We start from the raw sequence: 17024 nt of genomic DNA on the forward strand, positions 1-17024 counted from the left end.
TGCTTTTCAGTAAACAGTTTCCCAAATCTAGCATTGTTTGGATTTGCCTCTGAGGAAAAAAATACAAAAAATATGCTTTTTTTTTTTTTTGTAAGGCATTAGCAACATTCATTGGCAGGCTAAACAAGTCATTTGTACATGCATTATCCAATTACATTGCAACAGGTAAAAGAGCATCATGTTTCCTCAAAAACTAGAATTGTGTGTGTGGTTTTTGGACACAATATCCTGGTAAATCTGGCTCAGCCTGAAGGAAACAGATGACATCTTTTGTTACATTTTAGAGCACAACATAAACTATAGCATAGCCAAGTTCACCTTTATTTCCTACCAGAAGCTGTAGGACCTCCCTCAGTTGGAGTTGGTATTATGGGTATTGTGTATACCACATACATCACTGGAATAAAGTCTTAATTAAATTAATTTCTTTTGTTTACTATTCCCCCCCCACTACCACCTCCCTCAATCATGTGGCCAAAAGATGCTTGACTGTAATCAGCATTAACTACTGTATGAGCTTGGGTTTTATTGCATGAGAGGTAGTCAGCGTGAGGCCTCATCTGCGTTCTGGATTACTACAACAGTATGTTCAAAACCAACTCACGAGTGCAAAGACACAGAATAAGTGTTGCAGCTGCATTATGTGGTAACTTAAAACTGTATTTTTACTGCTCCTTCCTGGCTAGGTTCAATCTCTGAAGTAGCCAGAGAACTTGATACACCAAAAAAAGCAATTCTATTTATGTGCTAGAGCCTAGAAGGAGAGAGGGGAGGCACTTTCTCGAATTCATGCTTTTCTAGGCTGAGATTAGGAGCATGCTCTTAGTTACCCACCCCCTTCTTTGCAAATCAGAAAGATTAGTCTCCTTTTTTGATTGGCATACAGTACTAGCAACCCTCACTCTGGGCTGGCACCATCCTGGGGAAAGTACAGGAAAACAGGGATAGGAATTGCAAATATTCTTACAACTAAGCTTGCCAGAGTGAGACATACTATGATGAATTGTCATGGATTTAATCTCCTGTTCTTTCTTCCAAATGTCATACATAATTGAGCTTTGCAGAGACACGAAGTTAACTGGTTTTTAAATACTACAAGCCCCGGAATAAGGTCCCAAAATGCAAGAGAGTCAAAGGAAAGTCAAATATATTGCTCTGACTGGCAAGCAGTCAAACCAGCTGTATTTCACATATTTATCTTCCACAAGACAGGGCACACGTTCAAAATTAAGCTTAAGTGTAACTAGTTGAATGCCTAGGCTTGACTGTACGTTAGGCTTACAGTTGAAATAGATTTGGGCAGCTAGATCATCCACCCACCTGGAAGCTCACCGAGTTCAATGGAGTACCAACAGCAGCTCAGCCTCATCTGCGTAGGTGCTCATTTGTTTAAGCATGTAGGAATTAAAAATCAAATACTATAAAGCCTGGTATAACCAGGTACATTGTTTTGATTTCTTAGGAATGTCACTGCTGAGCCTTTTTATTTGAACTTTAGTATCTACATCTTTTAAACTGAATTCGATGAGACTGTTTGCAATGTTTATGCTAAGTACTATTGATGCCTGTGCAAGATCAGAGTCCAAGCAGATGAAGCAGAAAAAAAATCTGAGATGTGCATTGCTGATTAACTCTTGCATGTGAAATAAAAGTCTATAGATTTGGAATATACAAATTATATCCTACCTATGTTATTCCTCAGCTGTTGATGCTTAGTAACTGTAAGTAATAGAATTGTTTTTACAGGCATGATTACAGCCAGTATTTGGAGTCAGAATTAATAAGATGCAAAGAAGAATCATCGTGAAAGATATCCCAAACTTGTGAATAGTCAAGCACAAGCGAATGCGTTTGCAGGAAAGCGATCAAGATCAATCAAGATTTTTTTTTTAAATGTTAAATTACTGAATGTACTATGAAGGACTAAACTTGCGCTTTTAAAAATTGTGATAATTTAAGTAGCTTATACAGTTTTCAAAACAAATATTTGCAAATCAATTTTCTATTGAGTTATTTAGAAATTGTGGTACTGACTTTTTTTTTCCCAGTATCCTTTTCTTCTTCGTCTCATTATGGAAGTCCATAGTGAACTTCTGAGCATAAAACTAAGGGTGCTGCAGGTGAGGTTTAATATTACAATGCTCAAAAATAATGCCTTCTGCAGCATTTGGGTAGCTGGGTACATAAATGCTTCTTATTTTCTTTCTTTCCCTTAAGTAACAGTTTTTTATTGCTTTCAAACAACAGAAAAAGTTTTGACTGGTGCATCTAGGAACACAGATTCTTTTTAGCTACAGTCTGTTATTTCCCTCTAAAACAGACACTGTCTACCCAGTACTCAAAAGTAGCGCTGGCTCTATATGTTTGGCTTCTAGAAAGCAACTATTTGCCTTTAAAATTCATCTTAAAAATGGCAAAGCAAGTTTCTGTATACTTTTTCAGCTGACATAACAGCATAATCACAGTGGAAAGACTCTGAGGACCTCCTTTTACAAGTATGCTACACAAAGAGGTGTACAAGATATCAACAGACTTGGGGTTTTCTGCATAATGAGCAAAGGGATATGGGCAGTCAGCAAAGAATGCTCTTTTAGCTATTTAGGTTTTGACATTTTGGCCTGCTAAAGAATTGGTGCATGGCTGTTTCCCATCTGAAATTAAAGGCTGTTAAAAGCAAAGAGGCTCAGTAAGGCAATGTAAAATTGACAACTAATCTAAATCTTACTCTTCTAATGGCATTCTCAGAGTCTGAGCAAGGTATAAATACTAAAATTTACTACATTTCATACATGTGCGTATGGGATCCAATCTCACCAAAAAAGTGTGACATTATTCCCAATTAATATTAACTGTGCAAAAATGAGAGAAAATACAGAATTCTTTGCTGTTGAAACACTGAGAAATCATAATTCACCAAACAGTTAATTATGCAAAGGAAAGTAGATAAAGACCCAAAGGAGAGTCTTGCTACTGGTTACAACAAAGAAAATATACCTAATATCCTAATATAGAACTATCATAATGATCTTTCTGGATACCACAGTAGTTTAATTTTATGATGGCTTTTTACATGCTAAATAAAGTATCCACTTCAGACAATCTAGCGGTAACAGATAAAGAACAAGAAGTTTGCTATGCATTTTGGTGAAGGAAAATATTTCAGACATCAGATGCTAGCAGCTTGATTTCTTACTCATTTTATAGTAAATAACAGACACAAATCAATATACAAAGAAGAATCCCATCCAGAAAAGCCCACTGATATTTCTTTTTGGTCCAAGGATGAAATTTTAGTGAGTAAGCACTATAGGTTCACCCCGCCCTAAGAGCTGGAGATTTAGCAAGATCTGAGCATTAGGTGCAAGACAGAAGCACCACTCTTCATGTCTGTGGAGTTCCAAACATTGTTTAATTTTTAAAAGTCAAACTTCACACGTAATTAATTCTTAGTGAGGGATGAATATTTGAAAATAATTAGTTTAGAAATAATTATAAAGGAACAAGAACAGTGCTTTTGCTAATTAGAGTGAAAGGTTACTAAGGCAGAAGTTGCCGTCTTTGCATTTATGCCTGCATACCAAAATACACTCATCAGCATTTATTTCTCAGCTCACAGTCAGGTCTTGTTTGAGACTCAGTTGAAAATAAAATTTATTGTGATCTGAATTTGTTATACTATATTTCAACCACTAAAGAATACCAGTAACACTTATTTCAAGAACTAAATAGACCTAATTCCTAACCTTAGATTGGAACGATAATTTTCAATGTTGACTTCAAGATAGGTGACAAAGCAAGTTTAATATATTTATGTATAATTTTATTATTGGTGATCCAATCTCAAAATATTTTATAAAATATTAAGCAAATACAAAGATAATTGAAGATCTCATCTGTATTTCTTCAACGCAGTTAAAGAAACTACCCTGAATTTTCCTTTGCCTGGAAAATACTGAGGATTAAACCTATATTAATTTCATTAATGTTACTGTAATATTCCTTGTTCAGGTGAATTTAACAAAGGAGAAGAGAGAGCATTCAGCGCAGGACTACTAGAAAAGAAATCTGAGTTTGTAATCCTGACTCACACTGATTATCCTCGGTACACCTGACAAATCAACCCCTGGGCCACAAGCGCAATCATAAATAGTAATGCAACTTCAGAAAAAGATGTTGCATGCGTGCCTACACTGACTGGCATAAGGACCGAGTACCTCAATGAAGAATAGTTCTGGTTGAGTATTTATCACCGTGTGTGCTGCTCTTTTATAGCACTCACATCATTTTGATGCTCAGGGTGTAAAAGGTAAGTTACCCACTCTGACTTTTTGAAGGAATCTCCTCACCTCTTCCCTTTTTGCATCCCTAATGTTCTGGGCCAGCAACATTATACATTAGCATAAGATATCCCTCTTTCATTAATGCAGACCATTAAAAGTAGCAGTCAATATGGAAAGTTGTTTTAGTGTTTCATAGGAGACGTCTGGATCATTGCTCCAGGAGTACAAATAAGTAGCTTTACCATACTTCAATGAATTATTCATAGGTCAAGACAGAATATATTACACACTGCTGATTATATATTCCAACTTTATGGTTTCCTTATTTATAAAATATGTAACTCTCTTTGTCCACATTACCAATACACCTTCAGCCAAATGCTGGCTACAGTCATTTTTATTTATAAAAAGAATAAAAACTTCCCTTCACCTTCAGAATTAATTCTGAGCAAATGTCACCAATCTTCCCTTTTTTCATGCTGTCATGGATCAGTGGAAAGAAAAATGGTATTAAGATAACCTGCCTGAAACGGATTCAGCAGCTCTGATGACATTTTAATTCATAAGTTAGAAAACTTTCTATTTTGTTACAGCTGTGCCGCTGACAGAGCTGCTGTGACTAGTTTCACTGTTCTCCATTGTAGTCTCTCCCTCCCTTTTCTGAGATTTCTCAAAGATCGCAAGGAAGGGGAAAAAAATTAAAGATATGATGAGTTTATAATACCACAAAACTTGACAAAGGAGGAGAAGGGTATACAAAACACCTACAAGTACATTGCTATCACTTTTTAAACCTGCAAGATACCATATAAAAATCCTTTTACAAAGAGGCTTTTCAGTTTAGTGGAAGAAAGACATAGCTTACACCAAAGCTAATGAATGAAGTTGTTTTCCATTCCGTAGTTTAAAGAGCAAATAATGTATTTGCTTTTGTAAGTAGACTCTTTACAATATATAATACAAAAATAAAATAAATTGCTGTAAATAAGCCATTTCTCTGAGCTTACTGAGATTTGCAACATTCTTGTGAGTGCCATTCACTGTTCTAATGGAGCTCATGGAGATCTCCTCCCCAGGAATAATTAAACCTTTATTAACACACTTAGTCGAGATTCTTCTGTTAAAAACAAGAAGAAAAAAAAAAAAAAAAGACTTTTCTCCATGAAACTACTTCTGAGTGATACCAGAATCATAATAAAAGTAACCAGGGATGGTAAAGTAGAAAATTATACTACTTTTTATACTAAATATACCTTTGCAATTTTGAGCACATTAAGAAAAAACCTTAGTTGCCACTGTGTTCCTGCCTACCTCAACTTTTATCAATACATGCTCTAAAGAGCAAATTCAAGTTTTATACAATTTGATGACTGTTACTTAATGACAGACAGGAAGAAAACCCACGATAGTATTTTCAGCCCCAATAGCTGCCAAGGTAAGTGGTTATGACATAGTAAACTTTGTTAGCTTTCTCCCAGGTCCCTGTATAACACAGAGTGACTGCGGAGGCCATTCCAGTGTTTCTTACACACTTCTGTCAATATTAACCTTTTTCCCCCAGCTGGGCCAAACTCCCTAACTGTCATTTTAGCATATAAATACAAATACCCTTTCCTTTCAGGTGGATTTAATCTGAAAACTCTCCTCTACTTTCATTATGCAGCTCCAGTATTAGTAATGACATCTAAACCAGAGTTAATTCCTCAGATTACGACTGCAGCAAACAGCATGTTAAACAGCTAGTGTTTATCTCTGCACCAGACAATATTCAAAATCCTATAAAACAAGGAGGCCACACAAACCTTCCCTGTACTAACAGAGCTTTGCTAGTGAAAGCAAGTTTTGCAAAACTCACAGAGAATTGGCATATTCAGCCCTCTTGGTTATTGTGCAAGTGCAAATGAACCTCCCCTCCCTTCCAGGGTATTTCTAAAAATTCAGGTTTTTTGAGAGAAACTCTAACAAGCAAGACTGCATTGTGTTGTGCTCCACTCTGCCTGGTTCGAGGGTGAGAAAATCCCATGTTACCTCCAGGGGAAACAGAGGACATGGCCTAGATGCAAGCTCCTCAACCAGGCACCCATGAGGGCAGAACCAGCGCTGGCTCCTAGTGTGCCTTAAGGTTTGTGTAATTTGTTTCCATAAAGCTCTGACAGTGTTCAGTAGGGAATTAAGGGCAGTATCTTTCAAAACTGTGTCATGTATACGTACTGCAATACTCGACATATGCCTAGCATGTGCTATTCAAATAAAACCCACAAATACTGTACAAGCTCATTCAGAGTCAGAAGTTCAAAATGAGAAAAAAAAAGGGGGGGGACCATTATTTGTAAGATTAAAAGAGTATTATAGTGGGATTTCACTTTTAAAGCCAAATAAAAAAAGTTTATTTATTTCATGCAATTTACATCTGTCTAAAATTAGAATGGGTGTCTAGATGACTTTTTAATCACAGTGATACTGTACGAAAATCAACTCCTATTCAAATTGTATCTCCCAGTGAGATAACAATTTCTATATGCCGAAAAATCTACCATCTTGTTAATACAGATCTAAAATAGGAATGAAGCTATTTAAGTCTTTATAAGACATTACATTTGATTAAAATAGCTATTATTACCCTATCATATCCGCAGTACCAGAACAGGGAACAAATTAAGGGACACTTTTAAAATATTAATTGAAAGTACAGTTCACTATTGTGAAACTAAAGCATAAGGGTTGCGTATTTTATATAGAAATAAGTGTTTTGAGAAAACACAGGAAAAAGCAAAGGATATGTCCTTGTAGTGAAAGTTAGAACTTCTTAAATTGTTTAGAAGGTTTTGAATGTCAAATGGTTTGCACTAATTTTCATCACATACCAAACCTATTGCAATTAAATCTACTGAGTTGGTAAGTATTTTTCATGCCTTTCAAAAGGAAATACTGCCTGGATGAATGGAGTGAGGTGGGCTGAAAACTGCCCAAATCCCCAGGCTTAAAGGGCATTGATCAATGGCTTATGCCCCACTGGCAGCCAGCAACGAGGACAGCCCTGCAGGGGTCAATTTTGTGGCCCATGTCAATCAACATCTCACCAGTGACCTGGGCAAGGACATAAACTACATGCTAACAAGTTCACAGATGACATTAAATTAGGAGGATGAGACGGCACGCCAAATGGCAGAGCTTCAATCAGAAGGATGTTGCTCAGCTTGAGAACTGGGCCAGAAGACACTTCATGAGGTTCAATAGAAGTGCAAAGGTCTGCACTTGGGGTGGAAAAATCCCATGCACTGGGAAGGGACGGCTGAGCAGCAGCCCTGCCAAAAAGCAGCAGGCACTTACAATGGGTGCCAGGCTGCAAAGGAACCAAGTGTGTTCTCATTGCAACATGGGAAACCCCATTCTGCGCTACACTGGCAGGGGATGTGGAAAGCCCACTATCCCCCGTGACTCAGTGCTGCTGAAATTTCACAGGTTGTCTAAAAATTGTAATTTGGATATAAGCCCCCAGACCTATCCTCTGTTAACCCATTCTCTTTAGAAACAGCACAAAATATGTCATAATGTCCCCCAAGGTTACAGGAAAAATTTAATAAAAGATTTTGCACAGAATCCAGAGAATTCTGCACTATAAGAAATTGCTTTACGGTACATCTGCTAGCACCTTTCAATTTTTGATAAAGACTGCAAATATTTTGTGATGCATTGTTTTGTGTTTCCTCTACTTACCAGTTACCTAATTTAACATTCAGTAGGCTTAAAAAGTGCCATCAATAGAAAGATTTAGCATATCACAGATTTTAATTCTAAAAATGTTATTTTTCTTTCAATGAGCGTCAAATAAACAATTGTGAAAAAATAATTAAATCAGTGATAGCATCTTTAGTGTTCACCAAATTTCAGTTTGCATTGCAAATAATGGCATTCACAAAGCACTAGCAGAACACTGTAAAACTAAAGACCTTATTTCTGTATTTAAATTAAACATCGACTTTCAAAAAAATTTGAGGACATGCAATTTCTGTCCCTCAAATGTACTTGCAGTCATACACACATAATGCTTTCTAATATCACGGTGAACTGCACACAAAGACTGGAGTATGAGGTGGGCAAATGTTTAATAATGTTGTTTTTAAGGAAAGTTACACAGAATAATTAATTGCTATTTTGCACACAATGTGCCTATTTGATTCATAGTGTAATGTCATTAAAGCAAGTAGGATGAAGTTAACCAAATATGATTAAAAAAAACAAACCTTGATATATTTTCATTTTCTTATAATAACAATTGCAAAACTAAAAAAAAAAAAAAAAAAGTCAGACTAGGTTCAACTAGGAAAGAAAAAATATCGTTCTTTGAATAATTCAAAATTTTCTTTGGAAGAAATCCTGTTAATCTGCACGCAGTTTTTTTATACTAAGTATTCATAAGCAATTCATGAGCATTCACAGTTCTTAAAAAGTCTACTTAATATTTTCTGTAGGTTTTCATAGTTCTTCCTGATAACAGAACTGTGTAAGAAACTGGAATTCATTAGTAGCTAGTTGCTCTGCCAGTTGCTTTGCCATACAAACAAGGGGAGAACTAAATGCCTATTAAATAATCAAAGTAATCTCAGTTCTGTAAGGACCTGACTCTGCAAAAGGAAGAAGCAGGCAGAGAGCTGGGTATGTGTGGTAATCTACTGAGAACTGTTCAAGCAGCTCTGCTGGCAGGATCACATACCTATATAATCTTTCTTTTTAGGTCTCAGTATTGGAATCAATCTTAAATAGAAAAATTCAAGTGCGCTATGTACACTGTGTATGTGTAGAAAGAAATACAGGGTATATGCATGAAATCTAACCTATCATCAGTGCCTGGATGTATAATACATGCATAAATGGAAGACTAGATCATACCATATGGAATGCAGTTTTCACCTAATAAAATTACTTTTTTTCCTTTTATTAAAATCTGCCCTCCTACTGTTTAATGTTTCAGAGATTTTCAAATAGAAAGTGCCAAGCCTTCTCCCACATATATTAACTGAGGCTTAGCAACACATAAGGGACTTGGTTCTTAATCAAAAAATATAGAATCACTTTATGAAAAACTGTAAAATATAATTTTGCACAAAAGCTATTTTGGCAACACAAGTAGTAGTTGTTAGCTACAATGCATGGGAGCCTCTGCCATACTCTCAAATATAAATTTAGATAAGAGAAGTGGATGGGGAAAAAACAGAGCCAGTAAAGTAAACAGTAAGTGTGGCAGAAAATAGTTGCATTTACAGTACTATCCAGCTTCTGGAGAGAAGCCGCAGACCTTCCCATGAAATCTTTCTGTGCTTTTAACGCTGTTGCAAAGCTTCAGGGAATTCTCATTGTATAAACAGTTATGGGGAAATGAGACTCACTGTGAGACTATGTCCAGCCAGTGGTAAAAGTGATGATTGCATCTCAGCATCAGTCATTTAGAATATGAACTTTCTGACTAGTAATTCATATGCATTTACCAAAATTGTCTCAAATTCAACCAGTTAACAGTTTCTTTTCAGTCTGATTATACAGTCAGCTTCCCAAAGCTAAAGCATGTACAGTAGATCTCATTCCTCTGAAATACAGTTAGATGTTTGGTTGTCTTTTGATTTTAAATAATGCAGATTCTCCAATATTTATATCATGATAAAATTCTAGTGCTTTAAAAATCTGCCCTTCACACAAGCCTAAGCATACATATTTTAAAATTACTTACTGTACATCTTCATATTTTGTTTAAGGCATGAACAATGGCATATGAATGGGAACAGCTTCCGGAAAAGCATATCTTTTTGACAAAGGCCAGTCCAAGCACATCACACCAAAGGACTAACCTGAAGCCAGAAATGACAGTGTTGTGACCCAAGAGTTTTTAACAAAAATAGTTGAAATAAAATGGATTTTTTCCTCTTTTTCTTCCTTTTTTTTTTTTTAATTTAAATTACATTACTGTTAATGTCTGTTTAAAGCACCGGTTGCAGTTTTGCGTTTACCACCTCTTCCGAGTGACTTTGGATAACTCATCTGCTTCTTTTGTTCTGAATTTTCAGTGTATGAAACTTTAAAAGGTTTCTGTTTCTTTTTTTTTTTTCTTTTTTTTTTTTTTTTTTAATGGCTGCTGCAAAATTAAAAAGATCCAGAAGTGGTCAGGGGCCTGGTCTAATGCACTTTCAAAAGTCCGTTATAAAGATGAATATAAATGTGAATGATAGGTTTTTCCATAGACCCACAAACCACGCTTAACTATAAGAAACATATTGTGCATAGTTATTTTTTTCTTCAGAGTGATATGTTTACTAGATCTACATTCTCAGTTTACCAGAGTACGGGAATTTCTACTTTACTAAAGCCAGGATCCTTTCGCAGTTCCCAGTAGGTGTCATTGGTAACCCAGGCTTCTCTTTGATTAGCGTCGGTAACTTTTCTGTAGAAAGGGAAAAAAAAAAAAAAAAAAAAGAGAGAGAGAGGAAAAAGAAGTTCTGACCATAGATCTCTGCTCTTATGCAATATGAAATTAAATTCCATACCTCTCTGATCTAACCCAGTACTAAATCTGATTTAATATTTCTAAAGGACACAAGAACAGTCAGGGATTTAAAAATAAAAATCAACCTCTACCTGTGTCAAAAGTGGAAGGTTTAGAAAACAGCCAAGATCGCAAATCTGTTGCGTGAACTGTGTGAGCAGGTCTTACAGCCACATAAAGCCTCTTTGCCCATTACAGATTCTGATTACGTGCAGGGGATCAACCAAGAGATATAGCTTGCAGAATGCAAGCCTTTTACAATTTATATTGTTTGTCTCCTCTGTATTTTGCTCATCTTTCACTACAAAACTGCATCAAGCACATTCAATCTTTTCACTTTTGATTCCCCATGCTAAACATCAGGCTATTTGATATGACTATCCCTTGTTTCAGAAGAATGCTTAATTAAAAGTAAAAACAAACAAAAAGACCCCTCCACTCAAAAATAAATAAATTGTAATTTAAGTCTGTATATATATACATTTTTATATATATATGTACGATGTTGTTGTTCAGGTCGCTATTTATTACTTTGTTTATGCAATGACTTAAAACAATAACATAGTTAAATCTTAGATCCTAATATTACACTTCTATTCTACTTCAAAGTCCAAAAAACATTGGCCAAGGGGTGCAGCAGGCTTGTATAGCTGTTGCCCATTGTGAGAAAATGATCTTTCAATGATGAAGCTTTAAACTATGTAAAAATTGCTTCAGGCAGAAATCAGGTATCTGATTATTTTTCTTAAAATTGCCATTTTCCAGGCCTTTACAATTAACAGACTACGTTGGTGGTAATTCTTGTAGTACTTTGTCCAGTCACAGGATAGAAAACAGAGACTTAATACTGAAATGAATAGACTCACTTAAAAAATTTGGGTACATATTCAATGCTGTTTTCTTCCATGTAACGCCTCCGACCTCTCTGGAGTTCCTCTATTCTTTGTTTCTCGGATGCTGCCGCTTCTACATTTCCTTCCTCCAGAAGCCTGTGTGAATAACACCAGGTCCTATAGCAATCATACAGTGCCTAGAACAAGGGATTTTCTAGCACCCGTCATCACAAAAGACAAGCAGAAGCCAAGCCTGTTGTCTGTGTTGTACCCACTTTCACATCTAGTCATAACCTCATAAAATAACCGAGACGTGACTCCCCAGTTACATGTACCTGACCTATAGCCTAAGGCATACGCTTTCTTTAGCAACTTCAGCATATCACAAACATTGAAGTACTATGAACTGAGAATTAGGAGGGAATTAATGTTGCTTCCATTCATAGCAGGAGGGCATGACATTTCAGAGCCTGTCTTTCCAGTTTGTTATGAGGAATCCTACCTCTGCCCAAAGATTGCACTATAGCTCTACTATACCAACAAGATGCTTTCTACTTTCCCTCAACTGGGTAAAGCAGAAATTTGATTGCAATACTGAATACCTTCTCTGCTAGCAGAATCCTCCAAAGCTTAGTTCAGACTGTAGTGAAGACATATACAAAATTCAATACTCAGCCAAACCCAGCCTTAAAACCACCAAATATTAAGTGTATAAATAAGCATTCTTGCCTTTGATCTGGCCTGAATCGTGCATCTGTTGTAGGAAGAAGATCTTTCAGTAAAGGATCTAATTCATTGAGCTCAATAGCAAACCTCGTGAAGCCATAATAACGTTCATAATTGGTTGGCATGGAGCCTGTATGAATATGTATGAGAAAAGAAAAAAGCTTTTTAAACTATTACTCTAAATATGCAAGGATTCATTTATTTATTAAATTATAACAGCAAAAATATTAATATATTTTACTCTTACATACAATTAAAACACATCAAAAGTTATTCTCTAGGTGGAACAACTTTCACTACATATTAATTTCAACTGCTTATCCTGCAGAGGTCGTAATTACATGCTAATAGATTCAAAACTTTTATGATCTTCCTTCCTTTTTAAATAAAAATTACTGCAGATTTTCAAATTAAACATAGTTTCCTGTTCTCTGGAAAGTGAGCTTATCAAACATCTGTATAAAAGCTAACCTTAACTGATCTTCAGAGTTAATTTTGGAGCATAACACTCACTCACAGACTGATTTGGCACTGTCCAAACACCTTCAGCACTAATGGCAGTCAGAGCAGATGTTGCAGAGAGTAGGGTGCAAAGTAGGGTTCAAAATACTACCAATACAGAGTAGGGTTCAAAATACTAACAATAATGACAATTCCTGGATAACCACTCTGCATGTATGAAAGATACTATAGGTGCAAAGGATGACTAATTCAATCTCACCATCTCTGAAGACCAATCCTTTAGGCTAATAAAGCATTAAGACAACAAACTCAATGAACTGGCACCTTCTATTTGTTGAATCCAAATAAGCTACCCTGCTCTCTGTGAGAAGGCAGGCAGGCAGGCCCAGACATCCAAATTTTTTCTTAATTTTATTCTTATGTTGACCCCAAGACCCCAGAATATTTGACCAGGAGTCAGACTGAGATGTAGAAGACTATGCCCTGTAGGAACATTTCTATTTACCATGACTATAAACTCATGTAAGTTCTTGTTTATTTGTCTAGCCAGAAATTTAATCTCTCCAGTAGTATTTTGTGTATTTAAAATGATGGCTAAAACAGCTTTACATAGTTTAGAGTTACACTACAGTGCCTGCCAGAGTTTATTACAAGCTTCTTACCTGGCCTCCATACGCATTTGGCTGATGGTGCAACCCCACAATAAAGGCCTTCATGCCACTTTCCAAAAAGGCGATGAACCACCTTCCCTTCTTGATCTATCACAACACCCTGGACCTCATTTACATTTGAATTCCAGTAGTTCACCTGCAAGTTTAACAAAGACTTACTAGTTCACACTGTTTTTCGCATTACCCATTGTACCAATACAGATACTGCATGAATCTTAATATGTGGCACCGACTGTCCAAATTTTGTATTGGAACAGCTCACCTGGAACCAAGAATATCAGAATTCGAAATTCAGATGATCTGAATATTAATTGATTTAGTATATGAGAAACCCTGAATAATTTGATATGTGGTTTTGGTATAAAGGTATTTAAATTATCTGCACATCTGGGAACTATATTGTTGTTCATTAACCCAAATCCCACACAATTCAGCAAAAATGACACTTTGAAAGTTGCAAGATCAAAGCCAGCTAACTCTCTTCTTTCTATATGGAGAAATACTGAATATACCTGTACATGTAAGGGAATCCTTTGATGGGTGCTGCACACTACTGTTTGCAGCAGGGAAGACATTCAGCCAGTATTACTTGTTATTTGTTGCTTTCTGTTTCTCTTCTCTGTTTTGCTTTTCTTAGGCACATTTATTTCTTACACCTTCACCTACTGAGCCAGTTGCCCATTCTCAGAACATCCATCAAAACATGAATTTCAGATTTACGGTAACGCACCATTGCTAACACTGCAATGGTATTGATGTATTTTGTTGCAATATGAAGCCAAACTTATTTTTAGGGAAAATAATTGATAGCAACATAGCTATACAGTGATCTGTCTTTATATATGGTCCTTGCCTGGATATTAAAATACTATGAACGAAAGCTGCATTATTTAATCTAAAGAGATAAAATACTGACTGCCAAATTCTAGTAAAGGCAGAAGTAAAATGGCACAGAAGTCTACGGTGACTTTGCATTTTCATTGTGGTAATAGAAAAGAAATTTTGATATTTAATTTTTAACCTAAAACCAACAACAGTATAGCACACAGCTATACAGCAATGCAACACACTGATATCAAATGTTCAATGCAATAGTCATACTACTTGACATAGCACTCTCATTTGACAATTTACATATTTACAAATGTTGATAAGACAAAATGTGGAATGTGGATTTCAGGAATACTGAAGAAACAGCTTGATGTATGCTTAAACTATGCAGTTTTATGAATATATGATATGTATTAGAAAACATGTTACCTTGACAAATGTGAGTTTACAAATACAAACACTGCTTTTTGTGTTTCTGATAGTTATCTCTCCATAGTGTTCTATCCACCTCCTTCCACTAAGAATATTATGTATGCAAGTGGTGACTTTGTTCCAGACATAGTAGTCTCCATACCTAATAACAGAATAAGAAGTAGTTGGTAACATATATTAATCATGATCATTACGGACAAAAAAAGTAAAAAACATAGCTCCATTATCATAAATACAAGACCATATGCCTCAAAAGCTTTTGAAATAGTTTAAATAGTTTACTTCAATAAAGCACTGGTTCTGGGTACATTACTAATCCTCAATAGAGGAGCTCACCTAAGCTCTAGTACAGAGAACTGAAGAATAGTGCTATGAACCACAAATCAAGACATTATGAACCACCGAAGCCCTGCATGGCATATTCACTGTCCTCAGAGCATTAAGTGCTTTGGCCACAGTTCCTTTAGGGGCAGGACAGTAACCCAAAGATCAATATAACACTGAATTGAGGCTATAAGCAGACAATATAATTAAATTACAAATAGAACAAAATAAATATGGAAAGGAGATAACAGAAAGGAAGTAGGAAGTAGGAGCTCACTGGCACATCATCCCTTTCCCTCTGTAAAAACTACTCAGTGTCAGAGCATCTCTATTGTCAAACAAGGGACTAAAATGAGGGAATTATATTGTGCAAAGCACATTCTCCTTCGAAGCTGAGGGGCAAGCATGAAGACAGAAGACAAAGATGCTCCTGAGTGCATTTACTTCAATTTCATGACATGGATAAAAAGGTGATGTGGAGTGATGCCATACTGTTAGAGACAGAAAGAAAGGCTGGCTGCAATGTACAGGAGCAGGAATAGTACTGCAAAACCAGCAGATATGTTTAAAGTATCCTCTCCTTGCATATTCTCAGGATTTACAACTTGCAGCTAGTCTTACCTGTGGTGAAACTTCTTCTCACTACTCTGTCAACATCTGAAGAACATGTTTTGGCTTACCTACATTTTGAAAAATGACCTTACATTGTTACTAGTGGTTGTTCTGAGGGAACACTTAGCAGTACTGAGAGCCTTAGTAAGGACAGTGCTAGCTGCTGACAGTCCTATATTGCAGCCTTGTTCTGAACAGTTGATCACTACTGTACATATAAAACTTGGTTTCCCACTCCTAAAGCATTTCTATCCCACTCTGTCTATCACTTTCTAGAGAGTTTGTATATTTTTCCTCCAAAAACCCAAATGGATCCTCAGGCTCAAAAATGCTTCGGTATCCCCACCTGTACACTAAGGAGAGATTTTGAGTTAGGCACTAACTCTCACCAGTACAATTCATGTAACGTCTGCATACACTTCCCCCAATCCATTCACAAGCCAGCACAGATTAGATTGCAGCAAAGACTGAAAACAAAAGGAAATAGGACAGTAGCTTACTTTGGAAGAGTCACATTCAAGGTTCCAACCGGCAGAATTTCCATTGATTTCCCCCAGAATTTGTTTTTCCACCTGATATCTGAATATAATAGTGAAAGATGTACAAAACTGAAAAGACCAAAGTCTCTCCCTTGCAGTGATCTGCATGGCACACAAGATGATCTATGCCAGACCATCCGGTTTAAAACAGGACAGTATGAGGTTGCCATGAAAATACAAAAGAAAAAAAAAAATGCTAGAAAATTACATTAGGTCAGAAAAACTAACGATAAGTTTGATTTTCTTCTAGGAGTCATGCCCGTGCTACATTATTGTCAGATCTCTCATGAAAACATTCAATACAAGTTAAATGCATATGCCAGTAAACAGAAGGAAAGAAAGAGCTGCTTGTTCAACTGTGTAAAAAGACCTGCTTGTATTTGTAAGAAATAATAATTTTCTTGGTAAAAAGCTTTTAAGCAGAAAAGTATAAACAGACTGCAAGTGACAAGGGAAGTTGTAACACGTCTTCTCACTTTTAAGAATGAGAATTCGGAGTGAAATAATTCAGAGCATCAGTTTGTAATATGTTACCACAAAAATAATAAGTATAGAAATTTTGATTAAATTCCAAATGCAAAGCTCAGCTTGTACAGACCAAGTTTTTACTTGCTAATAAAAAAGGAGTTTATGCTTTTGAATTAAAAAAAGTATACCTTGCCAAAACACAAAGTTCTTCGATTCACAGTGACAGGCCGAAATGGGAGGATGGTGGCTAACCTGGAAAACAGTTTGGCTGAGTTAAAAATAATTCATTTTCATTTCTAAGACAATGCAAT

The 17024-nt window shown here is 36.1% G+C and overlaps 1 protein-coding gene across 5 annotated transcripts in view; it reads right to left on the reverse strand.

Annotated features, from left to right (window-relative positions):
• Positions 1-8598: 8598 nt before the first annotated feature.
• OSBPL6 (oxysterol binding protein like 6) overlaps positions 8599-17024 on the reverse strand; it is a 99191-nt gene continuing 90765 nt past the window's right edge. For all 5 annotated transcript variants that reach the window (XM_076342532.1, XM_076342533.1, XM_076342530.1 and 2 more), the window contains 7 exons: positions 16902-16965; positions 16207-16285; positions 14768-14912; positions 13499-13643; positions 12378-12504; positions 11682-11804; positions 8599-10713 (listed from right to left, as the gene is read on the reverse strand). In XM_076342532.1, coding sequence (XP_076198647.1) covers positions 10605-10713; positions 11682-11804; positions 12378-12504; positions 13499-13643; positions 14768-14912; positions 16207-16285; positions 16902-16965 — 792 coding nt within the window. In that variant the 3' untranslated portion in view covers positions 8599-10604. The remainder of the gene's footprint in view (positions 10714-11681; positions 11805-12377; positions 12505-13498; positions 13644-14767; positions 14913-16206; positions 16286-16901; positions 16966-17024) is intronic.

The sequence above is a fragment of the Aptenodytes patagonicus genome, chromosome 6 (assembly GCF_965638725.1).
Source record: "Aptenodytes patagonicus chromosome 6, bAptPat1.pri.cur, whole genome shotgun sequence".
In the NCBI taxonomy this organism is placed as follows: Eukaryota; Metazoa; Chordata; class Aves; order Sphenisciformes; family Spheniscidae; genus Aptenodytes; species Aptenodytes patagonicus.